Source organism: Macrobrachium nipponense, chromosome 44 (genome assembly GCF_015104395.2).
Source record: "Macrobrachium nipponense isolate FS-2020 chromosome 44, ASM1510439v2, whole genome shotgun sequence".
Lineage (NCBI taxonomy): Eukaryota > Metazoa > Arthropoda > Malacostraca > Decapoda > Palaemonidae > Macrobrachium > Macrobrachium nipponense.
This window is the reverse complement of record NC_087221.1, coordinates 51039531-51061380: the sequence shown is the minus strand read 5'-3', so window position 1 is coordinate 51061380 and position 21850 is coordinate 51039531. Positions and strand designations below refer to the sequence as shown.

Here is a 21850-nt window from a genome sequence, read left to right as displayed (position 1 = left end):
CTACTACAAGGTATGCAGCTTTGCTTATGGTAATGCAGGGTAGACAGATAGGCTAGCCTAGAAAACCCTATGGTAGGCTTAGTCCTGGCTAGCATATGCATCGGCAAGACAAATCCATTAAACTGTAGCTTGGGATAATAAGCGGGTACTCTTAGCCTGTACAAAAGGATAGGGTAGCCAACCTTGACATTTCCTACCCTAGTTCCAACTCAAAATTCTGGGCAAAACTGACGACTAGCCTAATACCCCACCCGCCAAGTTCATTAACAACCTGTTTGTGTGTAATAAAGCCTATAGGCGTAGTGTTTGTTACCAGTCCCTTGGCAATGAATGTGAAGGCAAACAAAAGAAAGTAAACATAATAAACAAGACAGACTAAAGACAATAAGTATCATAAACAAACAAAAACATGAAAATAAAGGCAGTACATATTCCAGTCGGCAACTGACAGGAACCAGGCCGGAGTACCTAGCAGGCCTGCTTTACAGGCTTCATGGAACCATTTCCTACAGTGTTCCTAGGCTACGAACATACACAGTACTTATCTGCATACATTGCATTTAGCCTAAGTACCCTACCATCAGGAGATTTACATCTCACCAGTGGCTTCATAAAGAATGGCAAAAGCAAAATGTCTAATATCCAAAATCACTAGGATACAAAAAAAGCTTTGGACACAATACAGGACACAAGGTAACTTGGGCTGATGGTAATCAGACAGAAAACAGACACAAATAACACACTGCGAATCTGTTACCTACTAAATACCCGACGCAGGGCAGGAACCACATTCCAAATAACGACGACGACGAGAGCGACGATACCTGGATATTATTATTACCAGGAATAGTATACTGCTGCTGGATATCACCTCGACTTCTCACACACACACACCTCACCTCACCTACCTTCTTCTATTTCCCCCTGCGGATTTCTCCTCCCGAATTCCTCCAGCGTGGGTTTCCTCCTCTAAGTCCGCGACGGACCAACGGCCATTTGTGTGTGTGTGTGTGTCGCGTTTAGGACAAACGCGATAATCAATGCCAACGGGGTGAAAATGACTTTGGAATTTTCGAAGGAAACCTACTACCTACTCCTGTGTTGCGCCACGGGGAGACGGACACTCTTGGTAGAGGAGCTGGAGGGGGTAGGGGGAACGGGGGGGGGGGGGGGGAGGGCGGGGGGGGGGGGGGGAGGGAGTGAATGATCCTCCACTATTTACAAAAGTCATTTCGCAGCGCCAGCCTTCTCAATTCGCGGGGAGGATCCTGCGTGGCGTAAAAGGAACGTCGGAGGCAGCCTTACCTGCGGAGGTTGCGACGGACGACGAGTCGGCGGTTCGTTATAACATAAATCCTTTCTTTTGTTGGGTGACAAGAGTGTCTGTGTGTGTGTGTGTGTACGTCTGTCGTCATCAAGGTCCGACAACCAGGTCCCCCCGAAAAACGACGACTTTTCCCCAATATCCCACGACTTTGGGGCCCTTAAGGGCCTCTCTGCCGTCGAGGCCTTCCCAGAGAGCAAGGGAATCGCGGAAATCAAAAACCCAGACTCGAATTTACCTTTGATATTGAGAGTGTCGAGATTCTGTGGCAAGGAAAACACGGAGTGACTCGAAATTTGGACTGCAGATGGCGCTGGCGTTAATGGTAGAACCAAGTGAAGGAAGCGTTGCGCAAGTATGACCTCTGGGGTGAATTCAAAGTCTGAATGGGAAGTTTTTTCGAGAAAATACTAATTATTCTATGAAAACTTCGGTTCCATAACCGTTAACACTTTCTAAAACGTTATTGTCATCGTGAAAAGCACGGAAGGTACTTACAGCGCAGAATAAGCAATTATGGAGCCATGTTTTCGTAGCTGGTAATGTTTAAAAACTTGTTTTCTGTGTTTTCGAAGGAATTTAATATAATTCTAGCATAGTTTGAAATCAGTCAGGGTTTCTTTTTAGTACTGATGCAAATGCATTCGCCCCTGAAATGTGACTCCGTATCTGTTTACAGAATTATCTAGAAAAAACATTTGTAAACATGTCTCTATCGTGGAAAATGTCGCGTCGCTTACAAAACACGTCATTGTTATTATTATTATTATTATTATTATTATTATTATTATTATTATTATTATTATTATTATTATTATTATTATTATTTTCAGATCTCAGAAGCTTATTTTGAACAGCAATTCCACAAGGGGAAGCACGTGTGTGATATACAGAGGAAAAAGTGACAAGTCTCCGAGAAATCCAGCACCGAAGAGAAAAATAAAAATCAATCATTGTTGGTAAAGTATAAAAAGCAAGAAAAGAAGTTTACCAGCATTTACTTTAACACAGCAAGTAGAAAGCATTGTTACAAAGTCCAGAGGTGTGTTAACATTGGTTTCATGGTTATATACTACTCGGCACAACATGGTTAAACGCAACACTTGGAGACTTTGTAGTCACCAGGACGTCACAAGAACAGACACGAGCGACGAGCTACACAAAACATAACTGAAGTATGATGCAAATTCAAATGTTTCCTTTCACTGAATTTCTGGTAAATTACTGTCTGTAGGTACTGGACGAACAATACATTTGAAAATTGGGTCAATGTAGCTGGAATGTGCAGGAAAAACGACAAATAGAATTTACACACAAGGAAAATTTGCCCTTGCCTACTCAAACTGAATATGAAATAAACCTTTCTGCATATTTGGAGTCGTCTCAAAATGGGGTCAAATCTACTCGAGAAGGATCTTTTTTCCTCCTGAATATTGCTAAATGAAATCTGATAACCTCACTCATATTTTAGGAAATTTTACCAAAGTTTCGGCAGTCTTGATAGAATTTCCATTTTACCAAGTTAAACCACTGTACTGAAAAGATGGAAACCTCACGACCAGATGAGCTGCAAGTCAGCTCACAGTATATTAAAAGAAAAGTATTGAAAGCTGTTTATAAAGTGAACTGGGTTATGATTTTCTTGTTAGTCTATTGACTTGGTATGCTTATACTTTCAGTGATGTTTGTCCCATGCTCTGCCACCACGCCTGATTCAGATGGTAAGATTGGCAGGCAACCATGGAACACCAATCATGGAACACCCTCTTAACCAGTGCTTGTATGCCACAAGCATCATCTGAATCATGTCAACTGAGGCACTAATTATATGTCCACATACTCTTCCAAAAGCAGATCAAATCCTATTTTGAACAACTATTCCACAAGGGAGAGCATGGGTGTGATATACAGAGGAAAAAGTGACAAGTCACCGAGAAATCCAGCACCGAAGAGAAAAATAAAAATCAATCATTGTTGGTAAAATATAAGAACCAAGAAAAGAAAGCTTACCAGTATTTACTTTAACACAGCAAGTAGAAAGCATTGTTACAAAGTCCAGAGGTGTGTTAACATTGGTTTCATGGTTATATACTACTCGGCACAACATGGTGTTTAGCAACACGATTTTGTCATCATCAAGACGTCACAAGAACAGACACGAACGACGAGCTACACAAAACATAACTGAAATATGATGCAAATTCAAATGTTTCCTTTCACTGAGTTTCCAGTAAATTACTGTCTGTAGGTACTGGAGGAACAATACATTTGAAAATTTGCGTCAATGTAGCTGAAATGTGCAGGAAAAACGAAAAAGAATTTACACACAAGGAAAATTTGCCCTTGCCTACTCAAACTGAATATGAAATAAACCTTTCTGCATATTTGGAGTCGTCTCAAAATGGGGTCAAATCTACTCGAGAAGGGTCTTCTTTCCTCCTGAATATTGCTAAATGAAATCTGATTACCTCACTTTCATATTTTTGTGGATACATTTTAGGAAATTTTACCAAAGTTTCAACAGTCTTGATAGAACTGCCATATTACCAAGTTAAACCACTGTACTGAACAGATGGAAACCTCACGACCAGACGAGCTGCAAGTCAGCTCACAGTACATTAAAAGAAAAGTATTGAAAGCTGTTTATAAAGTGAACTGGGTTATGATTTTCTTGTTAGTCTATTAACTTGGTATGCTTATACTTTCAGTGATGTTTGTCCCATGCTCTGCCACCACGCCTGATTCAGTTGGTAAGATTGGCAGGCAATCATGGAACACCCTCTTAGCCAGTGCTTGTATGCCACAAGCATCATCTGAATCATGTCAACTGAGGCACTAATTATCTGTCCACATACTCTTCCAAAAGCAGATCAAATCCTATTTTGAACAGCAATTCCACAAGGGAAAGCACGGGTGTGATATACAGATGAAAAAGTGACAAGTCACTGAGAAATCCAGCACCGAAGAGAAAAATAAAAATAAATCAATGTTGGTAAAGTATAAAAAGCAAGAAAAGAAAGATTACCAGCATTTACTTTAATACAGCAAGTAGAAAGCATTGTTACAAAGTCCAGAGGTGTGTTAACATTGGTTTCATGGTTATACACTACTCGGCACAACATGGTTAAAAGCAACACTTGAAGACTTTGTCACCAGGACGTCACAAGAACAGACAAGAACGACGAGCTACACAAAACATAACTGAAATATGATGCAAATACAAATGTTTCATTTCACTGAATTTCTGGTAAATTACTGTCTGTAGGTACTGGAAGAACAACACATTTGAAAATTGGGTCATCGTAGCTGGAATGTTCAGGAAAAACAAAAAATAGAATTTACACACAAGGAAATGCCCTCGCCTACTCAAACTTGAATATGAAATAAACCTTTCTGCATATTCGGAGTCGTCTCAAAATGGGGTCAAATCTACTCGAGAAGGATCTTTTTTCCTCCTGAATATTGCTAAATGAAATCTGATTACCTCACTTTCATATTTTTGTGGATACATTTTAGGAAATTTTACCAAAGTTTCGGCAGTCTTGATAGAATTGCCATATTACCAAGTTAAACCACTGTACTGAACAGATGGAAACCTCACGACCAGACGAGCTGCAAGTCAGCTCACCGTCTATTAAAAGAAAAGTATTGAAAGCTGTTTATAAAGTGAACTGGGTTATGATTTTCTTGTTAGTCTATTGACTTGGTATGCTTATACTTTCAGTGATGTTTGTCCCATGCTCTGCTACCACACCTGATTCTGATGGTAAGATTGGCAGGCAATCATGGAACACCCTCTTAACCAGTGCTTGTATGCCACAAGCATCACCTGAATCATGTCAACTGAGGCACTAATTATTTGTCCACATACTCTTCCAAAAGCAGATCAAATCTCAACAATTAATCTGTATATTCCAGGCATCCTGTTTATGACTTAGCTTTACGTTGGCAACACCTTGGAGCAACCCGGTAGACAACTTGATTCTGTGCCATGCTCTAGCTAACAACAACCAGCCATAAACAGTCTAATTACAGCACTTAGCTCTAGCTTGCTCTACCTTTGATGCACTTAGCTGTCCTTGAAATCTCCTGATACACTACTGGGGGACATGATCAGCGAGCAAGGTCATCCAGGTGCAAGCTGGTGTCCCTCCTCATGCTGCCAGAGGTCAACACAGATGGCAAGTCACAGGGGGTCAACTCGCCAGCTAGATTTAGCCCCACTGTTTCCTCTTATAACATCTGCTTTGTCCCTCCTAATGTTGAACATACACCCATGGCAGATCTCCTGAAAATGGTGGCCAAGTTACTGAAGGCCTCCAAACCCTTGCAACACACAGCCCCTGCCATCTGCGAGACCAGTGACAACCTCCAGAAAGATAATGATGACAAACGAATATATGCCATACACAGATGTCCATACAAGCTTTGGAAAAAGGGCACCCCCAGCTATACACACCCTCAACCAACCATGCTTTACATGTCACCATAAATTCAGAAAAGCGGCCAGGAACTACACTCTCAGCTGCATCTTGACAAAAAATTACCTGGATGGCCATCCACGGGAGTCATGGTGGTTGCTGCAAGACCTCAAAATGTCTATCACTATTCCAGGTGTCATCAGGTTAACAATACCAGCATCTAAAGTCGACCACCCAACAGCCAGCAGTAATGTGTGGCCACTGCAATCTCATCACCCACCTGATGGGAAGGATAGACAAGTAGAAACATGTTTCACAGAAATTAATTTCTGTCTCGCTACAGGACCAAACCCTGGTCTTTTGAGTGAGAGTCCAGGGCATTAGCAATTGAGGCACAAAAGTCATAAAAAGAGTTGGAACCTAAGTACCCTGTACTTCAGGTTTTTCCCCTGCAAGCGACGAAGGCCTAGCATACCAGTGAATTTTACCCAACTCCCGACCCATCAGCGCTCGAAATGCTAACATTTCATTCATCTTACCCCTTCGAGCGCTGATGGGTTGGGGACTTGGGTAAAACTCGCTGTTATGTTAAGCCTTAGTTGCCTGCCCGGGAAAAAACCTTCTTCAAGTACGTATATAGTACTTAGGTTCCAACTCCTTTTATAACCTTTCTGCCCAAATTGCAAGTGACCTGGACTCTCACTCAAAAGATTGGGGTTTGGTCCTGTGGTGAGTCAGAAAAAAAAAAAAAAAAAAAAAAAAAATAAAAAAAAAAAAAAAAAAAAATATATTATATATAATATATATATTATATATATATATATATTTAATATATAATATATATATATATATATATATATATATATATATATATATTTATAGGTGGTTCAACAGTAGGTGGATAGTAAATGATAACATTTATTTTGAGATTACATATACAATCATATTTACTAATACAATTATCACATTGACAATTAGATTTTTCTGTGTGCAGTAACACAAAAGCACTGAAATTTTATCAACGCAAGTGCTCAAACCGCTGTCCCTCACAATTTACACAGCTATTGCAACTACTGTCCGCCTACTTTTGGACCACCCTGTATATATATATAATATATATCTATATATATATATATATATATATATATATATATATATATATATATGGGAGAAGGGGTAGCCCCCCTTAAGGAGAAATGCTTATATTGTCTTCAGTATTTCAGCTATTGACGTAACAGAGATATTTCTAGAAAGCTTTGTTATTGGAGTATCAATGATCATAATCATGAGAAGCTGTTAGCAATTTAGGATAGTAAAAACATGACCTGAAAAAAAGAACAAAGGGGGCCTTTTACCACATGGGTGGGGTAAGAAGCCCACGGAGAGGGGTTTTTGCCCCATGCCTAAGATATTGTGGTACTTCATGAAAACTACCATTTAAATTGAAAAGTAGATGCCTATTTTTGCTAAATATAAAAAATTCAACCTTCCACACAAATATATTCAAGAATAATGTTGGAAAAAATACAAAAATTAATCTTAGAGTTGTTAGTCTCTTGTAAAACCTAGGAACTGTTTGGTATTCATAGGAACTGAAATTAGCAAAATTTTGAAATAAATTGATACTTCCTCTACATGACAGCTGTAACAGCACAATTAGATATAAATTTACTTTCTTTTTATACCACTAAGAATAACACAAATAAAAGAAATAAGGGATAAGTTTTACATAAGAACAAAAATGACACAAGTAAAAAACGTAGACTAATTTTCTTTACATTACTCCATTCTCTCTGGCTAAAGTCCTGTGACTGTGGTGGCCATCTGGAATTGTAATGTGCTTTTCTGCTCGACTTGGCTTAACAATTTTAAGAAAGTGATGTAGCCAGTATACGAAACAACCAGCATTAGACCATCCATTTACTGTGCATCTAGCAATTGATCCAGGTGAGCTGCCGATCATAAGTAGTGAAGTCATCCTTTTACGGGCAAATATAAGCATAAGAGGAAGACAAACCCCAGCTGCCTTCATTGCACAAATAAGATATAGTCTGTCCTCTTCCACCACTAGTTACAGGTCCAACTGATCAGATGGGGTAAAAAGCCCCCTGGGCTTCTTGACCCAAAGTGTGGTGGGCCTTTTACCCCACTTGCCATTTTTTAAGAACACTAAATCCACCTGTACCTCAATTGAGTTTTCAAGTATGGATTGCATTGCAAGATATTTCATAGCTCTTATTTAAAGTAACAGTAGTTAAAGTACTGACTTTACTGAGATGTCCGCACAGAATACCCCTGATATAAGCACGCATGCTTACATGAAATGTGTCCAAAGAAGAAAAATACTCGCTGGCTGTGTCCCATTCTAGTTCTCCCTGGCTGTTTGGTATAGAAAGCTTCAGGCAGAAGGTGTTGCTGCACTGATCAGCTGACTGAGTTGCTATGATATGTAATAAGCAAGAAAATAGGGGGAGGCCTTTTACCCCACTTACCTATATATGTATATATGTGTGTGTGTGTGTCATATCACATTACCGTGTATCTCAATGTATGTATATATATATATATATATATATATATATATATATATATATATATATATATATGAGAGAGAGAGAGAGAAGCCCCCAAAATAAGCTTATCTAGGAACAAAGAGTAAGCATATAACTTGACCAGAACTGTCTACAACTGACGTAACGGAAATGCGGACGAGAGAGCCTGCCGTTAGAATGGGAGATAGCTCCCTAGTTGAGCGGATGACAATACTACGGGTTCTCGGCGCCTATCTGATCTTTCTTAACCACTATAGGAATAAGGCGAGGAGACAAAAGAACTGGAGATGGTAAGCCTACGATTAATGTACATGATTAACCTTGGAAGCTGTACTAAGGCTACGGTTTCATGAAATACATTTGCTGGAAGGGATAATAAGCCTAGAAAATTCCACTTGTGGTGGAATATGATGCATGAACAAACACGCACACATAGACACTTTATATATATATATATATATATATATATATATATATATATGTGTGTGTGTGTGTGTGTGTGTGTGTGTTGTGTGTGTGTGTGTGTTAGTGTAAAGAGAGAGAGAGATTCAAACAAGGAAGTAACTTTCTATTTGTCTGAAATACAGTTTAAAAATAGTAGCTCTATAATCTTTGCGGTCTACTGAATATAAACAAAAGGTTATCAGGGCGATGGAAGACGGGGAACACTCGCTACTAATCGTGACCTTATCTTACTATTCATGCGAGACTGGAAAAGTGACGAAATAACAATGACATAGGCCTAGTAGGCCTAACCAGAGAGCGTTAAACACGAGTAGAATGCGTTGCGCAAAAGCTTTCTAAGTTGACTACAGCAGTTGATTAGCAACAGCTCTTGTCGTTAGAAGAGCAAATGGGTCTGGTGCCGCCAGAGCCCTTATGTTGCACTTTATTTTCTAATCTAATGAGACCTGTCTTTCCAAAACCGGACGGACGATTGGATCCTCTCTCGGTCACGCAATTTCGAACTGATTTGTAAAGAAGAGAGCTAATTTACTCTAGTTACTACGCTATGCAACATCCCCGAGCATTCAGTCTAAGTTTACCTTGACTTATAAGTAACAGAATACCGAATTAGATTTTTTAAGTAATAAGGCTAATTATAATAAGCTTGATTATGCATCCATCACGTTTATTATCCTCATGCAGGTGAATGTCAAAGACAAGCGGCTACAGATGCTCTTTTAAGTTTTTTTTTTTTTTTTTTTTTTTTGTGATCATGGGTATTTGAAAGTTACTAATCTGTATAGTCCATTTATAGCCACCGAGTAAATTATGTCTTTATCCATAAACTAACAACAGTTTACGCAGATCTAGTTCATAGTCATTAACATAATTAAATTAGATCACATTGCTTGATGGAGCGTAGGTCCTCAGCCTAGAGTTCATGGAAAGATGAAATGAGAAAAATCAAAAGCCTGTATCTTTGACCCTAGGGAGACCAGCAACACTAATTTTCAGTCCGATTCCTATTTTTTGACAGGTATATTTCATAAAGCAAGTCAGTTGAAGTCGAAATAGAGCAACAGGCAGCCGTAAGAAGCTCTGGAATATGTTGGTCGGCATCAACGCGGCAACATTGGTAAGTTAAAGAGTGGTGAACTCGAAAATACCAACCGTCTTGTTCATCATCTGGGTTCTTTGAATTTCTAGTCCGTGCGAGAATTAGATCTGTCTTCTTTTTTTTTTTTTTTTTTTTTTTTTTTTTTTTACTTGCACTTAAGAGTTCTTTTAGATTCTGTGTGCTATCTTTGCCCAGTATACTGTTGGAGACTCATGTCATTCGTTGCATTGCAACACAGACAGGAAAATTAAAAAGGTAATTAGAAATCTTCAAGGTCTTCATATCTGTGAGGCCGATTTATTTTCGGAAAATGGAGGATTCCAGTTATTAGCCACGACTCTAAAAAAAACGTATCATTGATAAATGATTCAATTTTATCTCTTTATATATATTTTATTAGGCTAACTGTCAATGCATACAACTATTTTTGACTTACAACAACTCTCAGGGGCCCAGTGTGGGAAGCAGTGAGTTTACACAGAGGCAAAGATCCGTCGGTGGGAACAAATATTGGCGATGGCTTGTTAGATGAGCCTAATCTCGTCGGCTTCTCTAGACGACATTGTGATTTGATAAGCAGATCACTAATAGACATGTTGGGCTGTTGTTTCGGGTCTTATTGTGACTCATTGCTACTCACACCTTACTTGGTAAGGTCCAAAACAAGTTTATAGCATTTATTTATTTATTTATTTTTACTGGATAAGATTACTAGCAGATATTTACCGCCAATTTCGAAAAACAGATGCAATGACAAGTTATTTATGTCTCTTTACTTTCCAAACGGACGCACCATTTATTTTTGAATAATCTTATTTATATGATGTAATTCATAGCATGCTTTTGCGTCCACTTATTAAAAAACGATATAAATTAGACAAAACTGCTATAACTAAAGCTAATAATCGGTGAACCTCTTGGCAGCTGACATTAGTCTAAGATGAAGCGTATGGAACAGGCAAGCACCGCCGACATACTTATCAGATAAGATAATCATGACATTGAAATTTCTCAAAGGCCTCTTTTATACACAGGCATACGCACATACATGCATGCATACACAAAGACCATGATAGCGCTGAACAGCGGCGGATAAGATAAAGGAAATACACTTACATGTGTTATATTCAGGAGGACTCGACCGTTGGTTATAGTCAAACCGTTGTAGCGGTGAAAAGGAATAATACAAGTAAGGCACTCGTAAAATAGAATTCGACACTGATTTCTCCCTATGTGCACATAGGCCTCTATACATAAAAACTTACAAAGATATAAATAAACTGTGTTTGCATATTATTTTTGGTGTATATGCGTAGTTTCAAGAGTTTCATTCCGGTTTTTCAAGGAGAGAGAGAGAGCAAAGATATTTGATAATTAGAAACATTAATTTATGTACAAAGGCCAAATGTTCTTCACACAAAGATTTATTGCCGCACAGTTATCTGCCGTAGGCTAACTATACAACGCTGGATGCCTTTAGTAGGCCAACTTTGTTAGACTTACAAACAAACTGAACTTACAAACGAGTCCTAAGAGCGGAACTTGTTTGTGTGCAGAAGATTAACTGGAATGGAAAAAGACAAAGCTGAAAATGCATGTGGGAGCCACCAAGAGCCACGCAGTCGAGCCGAGTGCACCTGTCCTAGACCTATAGACTAGGCTGGCTCTTAATCCATCGTGGGTTTTATAACCTTATTAATAATATGATCATAACAATAAAGATGGCGATAAGAGTCATATAATAACAGAGTCCTCGCCGATACAAGCGTCTAAATTTAACCGGGGTGGGATTTTTAACCGAGGTTAGCTACAGGTGCATAATTAACAGATTCGCGGTTAATTAAGTACGACCGCACAATGATGTTTTAAGGATGTATAATTTTTACGCTTCCTGACAAACACAAATTGTTTTCTCTCTTATTGTTTAACTTTCTTTCTTTTTTTTTTTTAACAAAGATTGATCAACATATATTTCCGCATATACACATCCCTATCTTTTTGCCTGAATTAGTTTGAAACAATTGAAAATGTTCAGTCTTAGACTAATGGGGATGCCCTCCATCTCTTCTGGCTAATGGAGTTTGATGAAATGCATTCATTTCAATCTCCAGAGAAACGGCGTTAATCTTAGCTCTCTCTCTCTCTCTCTCTCTCTCTCTCTCTCTCGTATGTTACAATGGTGTATGAAAATTCTGTAAATTTAAAATCATTACAAATTAAACCCTGCTCTCTCTCTCTCTCTCTCTCTCTCTCTCTCTCTCTCCATGTAACTATAGTGTAAGAAAATTCAGTGATATTAACCTTAACACAAATAACTCTCTCTCTCTCTCTCTCTCTCTCTCTCTCTCTCTCTCTCTCTCTCTCTCTCGTATGTAACAATGGTATAAGAAAATTCTGTAAATTTAATATCATTACAAATTAAACCCTTCTCTCTCTCTCTCTCTCTCTCTCTCTCTCTCTCTCTCTCTCCTCTCTCTCTCTCTCTCTCTGGAAGTAAAAATTCAGAGAATGAAGAAAACTTTGTATGCGACCAAATCCTTTTTTTAATCTTATTCTTTCATTAACTCTTTTTACAGGATATATGTAAAGATACGTACACACACATATATGTATATGTATACATTTATGTATGTGTGTATACACGCACGTTATCATCAGACTAAGCTAGAGAAGATCCAAGTTCGACTCTAAGACGGGAACAGATAGATAACAAAGCTCCTATAATAGATTCCCGTATGTATCTGTCGTCCTAAGCAGTGAGTAACTTCTGTTGTCCTAAACAGTGAATTATTTCACTGTCTGTTGCAACTGGGGTTCAAAACACCATGGAGTAAACAACTGAACCTCAGAAGAAGTTCTGACTTCTGAGAACCATAGTACTATAATCTCCCCGGCGCCACTCCCACAGAGGAGGAAAAGGCTGTTATGTCAGAATGAAGGAAAACAAACATACAGATGAGATCATGAAAATGTGACTTCAAAATGCCGATCCTCGCGGTCAAGACCTGATCGCCAGCAACGAAAGTATAAGCTAGAAACGTAGTAGCGTTCAGAAGCTGGAGTCCAGTAGGCTGAAGTCTTGAAGAATGAGATCGGTTGGTCCCGTTGGTGGTGGCCACGCGATGTGGAGAAGAGAGGAGAGAGAGAGAGAGAGGAGAGAGAGAGAGAGAGAGAGAGAGAGAGAGGAAAGCCGGAGACGTGGAAGTGACGTGAGCTATGGATCTATGGTATGGGAGACTTGGCCCAGATGATGGGAAAGTTCTGGCGGACAGAGCGCGCTGGGAGAAGAAAATGGAGCGAGCTCATCAGACGTCTAAACCTAATTAAGGATATATATATATATATATATATATATATATATATTATATATATATATATATATATATATATATATATATATATATATATGGAGAGATTGCATTAGAGTCTAGAGATGATATGAGGGAGAAGGGGGTACGGGAGGAAATGACACAGTACAGAGATAGATCGTGGATGGAAGAGACTCGTTAAAACGGCGACCCCGAATAGGGATAAAACTGGGAAGAAGAAGAAGATATTTATGCAACGATAAAGGAAACACGTAGGAGGCAGCGATGTCTCACCACGAGACTGTTGTTACGGCTAGAATAATAATATTTGTCAGGCTTAAAATCAGTTCCAGGAAACGGTTTGATAACTCTTGATAAATAGTCATAATTCGGTACTCACGCAGTTTCCGTGCGATGACATAAAGGAGTTGCGAAATTGTTGATGCTATTTCCCCCGACAAAGATGTTGCGTTTATATTCGCTTCGTTTGTTTGTTGGCAGGATTACGAAAAGAAGGCATGTGCGGTTTTTACGGACTTGGAACGCTAGGTGGAGCGTCGCCACCGGAAATGAGGAGATAAGATTTTTGGTCTAACGAAATGTTACTTCCGGGGGAATTGATTTTTTTCTTCTTATTGAAGGAGGGGAGGGTGGATATCTATTCCCTGGCGGAGGTTTGCGGACTCCGAACGCTCTTGCTGTTTCATATAACTGTGATGTGCTGTATATACACACATATGTTATATATACACTATAGTATATATATATATATATATATATATATAGATATATATATATATATATATATAATATATATATATATATGTGTGTGTGTATGTATGTATGATACCTGAATCACGAAAAATCTGGAACGTGATGAATACTACATAAATAAAGGCAAAAGCCACGAAGGAAAGTGAAAGGAAGGAGTACTACTGCCAGGCCTTTCGACCCAATGTCCTTTAGTTAGCAGACTCTGCTAAGTAAAGGACATTGAGTCGAAAGGCCTCAAAAGTAGTACTCCTTAGTTGACGTTCCTTCGTGGCTTTTTGCCTATATATATAATATATATATATATATATATATATATATATAATATATATATATATATATATATAATAATATATATCGTGCACGTGCGCGATCGGGAATTGCAATTTACCAATAAGTACCAAAGGCCAAGGCGCGACATATAAGTTGTTTACAAAGTATATAGGAGGCGTGGGAGGACTGGAGGACTCTCGCGCGCTGACAGCGACGCCAAACGCAGGAAGTTTACGAAAATGTTATTCGATAGAGAGAAAGGTCATTCATGATTCTTCTGTCATTCGAGTTTACACGTATTAAAAATTCTTATTCGTTCCCCAGGGGGAGGTGGGGGGATTCTAGGTACGCCGATGTTAAGATATGTGAGGTCTCTCTCTCTCCCCCACCCCCCTCTCTCAAATATATATATATATATATATATATATATATATATATATTATATATATATATATATTATATATTTGTGCGTGGAGAGAGAGAAAGAGGTAATTTGTATACGATTGTACAATCTCGCTTTCAGATAAGAGGGGAATTTATTTTCTTTATTAATAAGGTTTAAGTACATTTCCCTTACCGAGCAGACACAAGCGGCCACGGGCACTCATTCCCGGTCACCCATCCAAGCGCTGGCCAACGCTGTACCATATACGTTGCTAGTGGACACCCTAACTAGAGCTGACCAAGCCCGACGTTCCTTCATTGATCGGAAGACTATGGGAGCAACGAGCATGGCAAGCGTGTCATTAACAGTAATTGGCTTTAATTAAACAAATGTAACTATCCATTCGGCTCAGCATCACAGCCAGAGCGGTGGACATTAATCGGTTGGTTCGTATTTTAAGAAAAACAAAAACGACTGCCGGGATATCTTGTGTTTCCGTAAAAGTCGAGTCGCGGTTCTTTGCTACAGACAAAATAATAAATGCGTCCGTGTGAATCAGTATCGGATGTGCTCATGTGACATCGTATTAAGAGTTTAGTCCGCTTGAGCCTTTGTTTTAAGAGCATTTATTACAATTCAGCTGATAAAGATTGGTACAGACGAGAATATCCTCTGTATTTTCCGTGGATTTTCTGATCTTTCAAGGCAATATATGAATACTTCTTAATTTTTGATATGCATGTTAGGGTTTCAGTTCACTTGGGTGTGTATGCATATACAGCATCATTAGCATGTATTCACGCGCACGATTGGTGCGCAAGTTAACGCGTATATATCTACGTGTACGGATTTTCGCGTAACGAATTATTTGAAGAAAAGGAAATCGATGTAAGTGAAAGAGCCTGTTGGAAGTCTTCTATGAATCAGGCTTTGTACGAAAGAACACACACACACACACACACACACACACACACACACACACACACACATATATATATATATATATATATATATATATAATATATACATATATATTGAGAAAGAGAGAGAGAGAGAGGTAGATACACCAATAAGTTTGATAAGTTTGCATAGCCGAACGATTTAACGATACAAGACTGAATCGATCATATACCTGTTGCTTGTATGAGCGCTCGCTAGTTCTATACGTGTTCCAATTTATGCCATTCTAATAATGAAGTAAAGTGTATAGTCCTTTCAATGTGTTTAGTACTAGCTCGTGATCGGTGAACGTGAGCTGTAGACGGAATATATATCATATATATATTCTGCAGTACTCTGCAGGTAAAAAAAGGAGTCGAGATAGCGGGAAAAGTTTGTCTAGATATGAACTCCGAATGATAAGACCGCCCCGCCTATATACCCAAGAAGTCGATATTTTGAAGGAGAGGGAGGGCTGGCTGGTTGGTGGCCACTGACTGTAGTTTTGTGGAAGGGGGTGGAGGGGGAACTTGGTTAAACGTGACGGACGGAATAGTAATGGAGCGTTAACGAACACTTTTGGTTCTTCGCACGTTTGTGAGTGAATGTTGTTGCTATTTTCCTTTTTTTTTTTTACTTATCCTTGCTTGAGAACCTTGAGCACTCAAAGGCGAGAAAGCATATGTCAATGTTGTCGTTTTTCCCCCTGGCGGTTTATCTATTTATCAAAATGAACTCAAAATACATCCACGGCATAGTTTTCCCCTTAAGGAAGTCACGTGCTTCTGCTAAATACCCCTTAATATTCTAAACACCGCGACGCCACTTAGTGTTTTGCTTTTACTACCAGTGCGACAAGGATGGATGTATATGTTACAATAGTTTTGATACTGACCTAAGCTCACTTTTTCTTCTTAACCAATTGCTTGAATGATAATACGCATTATGAATACTGGCAAGAGGAAGGGAAAAAGAGCGTAGTTTTGAAGCATAACTGTCATGAATTACCATGTAGTTACCATGTCATTACCACCTGAAAATCTGGACATAAGTATAATATCTTAGTTCAGTGTTTCTTAAAGTGTGGTCCGCGGGTGGAATGTTCCAAGGGGTCCTCAAGATAATGTGAGGAGGAGGCATTGCTATTAAGCTCACTACTAAAATTTATGTGCAAAATTGCAAAATGAATAATGTTGTTGAAGTTATTTTAAGTATGTAAACCTTTATGTTGAAGATAAGCCAGTAATAATAATTCAGTGGCAGTTTTAGTATTATATATTATACCCTGAAAACACTTTTAAACCCAAGAGGGAAATTATCATAAAAAGGGGTACGCTACACAAGAAAATTCAAGAAACATTGTCTTAGTTTAACCAGACCACTGAACTGATTAACAGCTCTCCTAGGGCTGAGCCCGAAAGATTAGATATTTTGACGTGGCTCGGAACCAACTGATAACCTAGCAGCGGGACCTGCAGCTTATTGTGGGATCCGAACCACATTATTTCGAGAAATTCATTTCCAATCACCAGAAATAAATTCCTCTGATTCCGCGTTGGCAGGGCGGGGAGTCGAACTGGGGACACCGAAGCGGTAGGCAAGCACGTAGCCCACTCGTCCAACGAGGGCTAATCGGGTCATTCCTAGAACATGGTTTCGTAAGATGAGTTCGTAACTTTGGATTCGGGAACTTACAAGGGTCTTTAGACGGTATTCAAACTTACTTTCGCTGTTAATAATAAAATATGAATAAAGCTATTACAATAGAGTACACTTTTACGAATCAAATCAGTCCTGACTTCCGTTCATTGTATCTTTCGCGAACGACTGGAGTTAAGGTTTGATTAATCAAGGGGGTACTACTATGAATTCAAGGACGCCGCCGACAAACGCTCCCGTGACTAAGCTAGACTATAGCAACAACATTCCAGAAATCAATTGCTTACGAATGTGCAACAGAAATTTGGAGTCTGGTTAGAGCGGCGATGGATTACGATGCAGTCCGAGAAGCCAGCTGCTATGTATGTATGTATGTATGTTTATTATATATGAATATATATGTGTGTGTGCGCGTGTGTGTCTTCTTTGGGCGCAGTAATTCACGCAGGTAATTTGGAACTGAATGCCAGTGCACGTGTGGCGTCTACTATCCTAAGAATGCCTTTTCTATTTCCTATATCTCGCCTTATCTTCAAGTTCCCCCTAATGATAACACGAATCGGAAATTGCAAAGAAGAGAGAGAGAGAGAGAGAGAGAGAGAGAGAGAGAGAGAGAGAGAGAGAGAGAAGGCTGTTTTTTAACTTTAAATAACCCGTTTGTACAAACTATTATTATGGCGTAATTACCTTACATAAAATGGGGCTTATTATACGTTAATCCGCGTTAATCTATTTCTGTATAGCCTTCGTACAAATAATAATTGTATCCAATGTGCACAGCAAGAGGGTGGTTATATTATACAGGGTGTCCATTAAGTCCCAGTACCATGACTAATAATTATTGCCCAGAAACCATATAACATAGGGTAATGCAGTTTTTTGAAGGATGAAGTGCTCTGAATGTAAACTTGAGGAATGTAGAACATTCTACAAAAAGCTGCACTACTCTATGTTTAATGGTTTCTGAGCGATAAATACTTGTAATGGTACTGGGACTTTATGGACACCCTGTATTTTAATGCTCTTAAGATTTAAATCTCAAATGACTTTTAAAAGAGGTAGTGTTTTATAAAGTGTAATCCCGATAAAACGACGAATTTTGGAATAATAGTTGTAGCTTTATGATTAATATTGTTATTATTATTTACAAGATGAACCCTATTCATACGGATCAAACCCACCACAGGGGCCACTGACTTGAGATTCAAGCTTCCAAAGAACATGGTGCTCATTCGAAAGAAGTAACAGAGGGTAATAGGACATACAGAAAGCAGAGATCATTAGAAAAGAAAAAAAAAGAAAATTTTAATAAATATCCACCACCTATGTCACTGCAGCAGCATCACGCGCGCGCATAAACACTTTATTGCCGATTTTGCTGTAGATCAAATATGATTCCTAATATCACTGTGGAGTTGGAATATCACGAGAAAAGTACATTAAACTTCAAGACAACTTTGCATCTGATATCATACGATCGATCCACTATCGAGGATGAAGACACAAGACTAAGTTTTATTTAGATAAGAAAATCGTCAAAAAAGGGGAAACAAACTTTTTATAGAATGGAATATATTCACTAGCGCAGACGTCAGGGGTACTTTTTATTTTATTTATTTATTTTTCATTTTTATTTTTTTTTTGGCAATAGCACATGACGATCGAGTTTTGGCGTGAATGGTTCAAAAGGCTCCTGACAACTGGGATTCGCGGACAACCCGGAATTCGAAGGTGGGGGGGGGGGGGTAAGTTTGGGGGGGGGGGGGGGGGGGGGGGGGGGGGGGTGGGGGGGGGGGGGGGGAGGGGCGGGGGAGACTTCAGTGTCTCACACCTGTGCAGTTTCATAACGTCCAGTGATTACGATGCTAATGATCATACCTGCACGGTGAATTAACTGCAGTTCCTCGGGTTGATCATATCATTTGTAATGCCTTTTTTTCGTGCGTTCGATTGGAGCTCCAACCAATCTATATGTTCGTTGCTCTGTTTATTCTGGGGGCGTGGTTAGTGCGAAACGTTTTGAGCTGACGTGTAATTCGCCGCTGGATAATAGTCTTGATGTTAGACAATAAAAATTAATAAATGCTTAACTTCTGAATATCTAACGTGACTAGACCTACAAAAGTTGTCAGCGTTAAGGTTTTTTTTTTTTTTTGTAATGTCTTGTAAAAAACACACACACACGCAACGTAAGAATTGGTGTGTATATGCCGTAGATTTTATCGCTCCGTGCGAATGATGAACTTGTTTTGTTTTCCCCGTGGTTGAAAATTCTTTTACTTTACAAATTCTGTAATGTATAACAACAACAACAACAACAACAAAAACAACGACAATAATAATAATAATAATAATAATAATAATAATAATAATAATAATAATAACTGGCGAAGGCAAAACACCAGTCGCTGTATTAGGAGAGTTTTTAGGTGATAAGTATACCTATAAGCGTGAACGGAAAAATTGTTATTATTATTATTATTATTATTATTATTATTATTATTATTATTATTATTATTATTATATAGTACCAAGAAACTTAAAGTTGCGCTTATGAAGGAACACGTTTAATATTATTATTATTATTATTATTATTATTATTATTTATTATTATTATTATATTATTATTTTTTTTTTTTTTTGATCTATCACAGTCCTCCAATTCGACTGGGTGGTATTTATAGTGTGGGGTTCTGGGTTGCATCCTGCCTCCTTAGGAGTCCATCACTTTTCTTACTATGTGTGCCTTTTCTAGGATCACACACTTCTGCATGAGTCCCGGAGCTACTTCAGCCTCTAGTTTTTCTAGATTCCTTTTCAGGGATCTTGGGATCGTGCCTAGTGCTCCTATGATTATGGGTACGATTTCCACTGGCATATCCCATATCCTTCTTATTTCTATTTTCAGATCTTGATACTTATCCATTTTTTCCCTCTCTTTCTCTTCAACTCTGGTGTCCCATGGTATTGCGACATCAATGAGTGATACTTTCTTCTTGACTTTGTCAATCAACGTCACGTCTGGTCTGTTTGCACGTATCGCCCTGTCCGTTCTGCTACCATAGTCCCAGAGGATCTTTGCCTGATCGTTTTCTATCACTCCCTCAGGTTGATGCTCGTACCACTTATTATTGCAAGGTAGCTGATGTTTCTTGCACAGGCTCCAGTGGAGGGCTTTTGCCACTGAATCATGCCTCTTTTTGTACTTGTTCTGTGCAAGTGCCGGGCATTCGCTTGCTATGTGGTTTATGGTTTCATTTTTCGTATTGCACTTCCTACATATGGGAGAGATGTTATTTCCGTCTATCGTTCTTTGAACATATCTGGTTCTTAGGGCCTGATCTTGTGCCGCTGTTATCATTCCTTCAGTTTCCTTCTTTAGCTCTCCCCTCTCTAGCCATTGCCATGTGTCGTCGCTGGCTAGTTCTTTAGTCTGTCTCATGTATTGTCCGTGCATTGGTTTGTTGTGCCAGTCCTCTGTTCTGTCTGTCATTCTCCTGTCTCTGTATATTTGTGGGTCTTCGTCTACTTTTATTAGTCCTTCTTCCCATGCACTCTTTAGCCACTCGTCTTCACTGGTTTTCAGATATTGCCCAGTGCTCTGTTCTCGATGTTGACGCAGTCCTCTATACTTAGTAGTCCTCTCCCTCCTTCCTTTCGTGTTATGTATAGTCTGTCCGTATTTGCTCTTGGGTGTAGTGCTTTGTGTATTGTCATATGTTTCCTGGTTTTCTGATCTATGCTGCGAAGTTCTGCCTTCGTCCATTCCACTATTCCTGCGCTGTATCTGATTACTAGCACTGCCCATGTGTTTATGGCTTTTATCATATTTCCGGCGTTGAGTTTTGACTTGAGTATCGCCTTGAGTCTCTGCATATATTCTTTCCTGATCGTGTCCTTCAACTCTTGGTGCTTTATATCCCCTCCTTCCATTATTCCCAGGTATTTGTATCCTGTATCATCTATGTGTTTGATGTTGCTCCCATCTGGTAGCTTTATCCCTTCAGTTCTCGTTACTTTGCCTTTTTGTATGTTGACTAAGGCGCATTTTTCTATTCCAAACTCCATCCTGATGTCCCCAGATACAATCCTTACAGTCTGGATTAGGGTATCTATTTCCTTGATGCTCTTACCATACAGCTTGATGTCGTCCATGAACATCAGATGGTTGATTTTGTAGCCTCTTTTCTTGAGTTGGTACCCGGCATCCATCTTCTGTAGTACTTTTGTCATGGGAATCATTGCTACTACGAAGAGTAGTGGGGACAGTGAGTCGCCCTGGAAGATCCCTCTCCTGATATTAACCTCTGCTAGTCTAATTCCAGAGCTTGTAAGTATTGATATTCTTATTATTATTATTATTATTATATTATATTATTATTATTATTTATTATTATTATTATATATTATATTCAGAATGTCTACAAAGTCTCAGCGAAGAAAGTCATATTGATTCTGCGACGAACTTTAGCTAAAAGTTTCCACGGAAAGTAAAAAAAAAACTAAACAAATAAAAAAAAGAAGAAGAAAAAGCGAAAGTGGCGCAAAAAGGAAGAGAGGGCAATAGAATATTTACAACAACAAATAAAGAAATACAATGAAGAAACAAACAAATGCAATGAAAAATAAGAATGACGAAAGTGATCCATTAAAC

The 21850-nt window shown here is 38.8% G+C and overlaps 1 protein-coding gene across 1 annotated transcript in view; it reads left to right on the top strand.

The window, feature by feature from the left end:
- The first annotated feature begins 1235 nt into the window (after positions 1 to 1235).
- The window catches only part of LOC135204001 (uncharacterized), a 76140-nt gene continuing 55525 nt past the window's right edge, over positions 1236 to 21850 (top strand). Inside the window, exons 1-2 of the mRNA XM_064233925.1 lie at positions 1236 to 1337; positions 9781 to 9879. Of these exons, the coding sequence (XP_064089995.1) occupies positions 9850 to 9879 (30 nt within the window). The 5' untranslated portion in view covers positions 1236 to 1337; positions 9781 to 9849. The remainder of the gene's footprint in view (positions 1338 to 9780; positions 9880 to 21850) is intronic.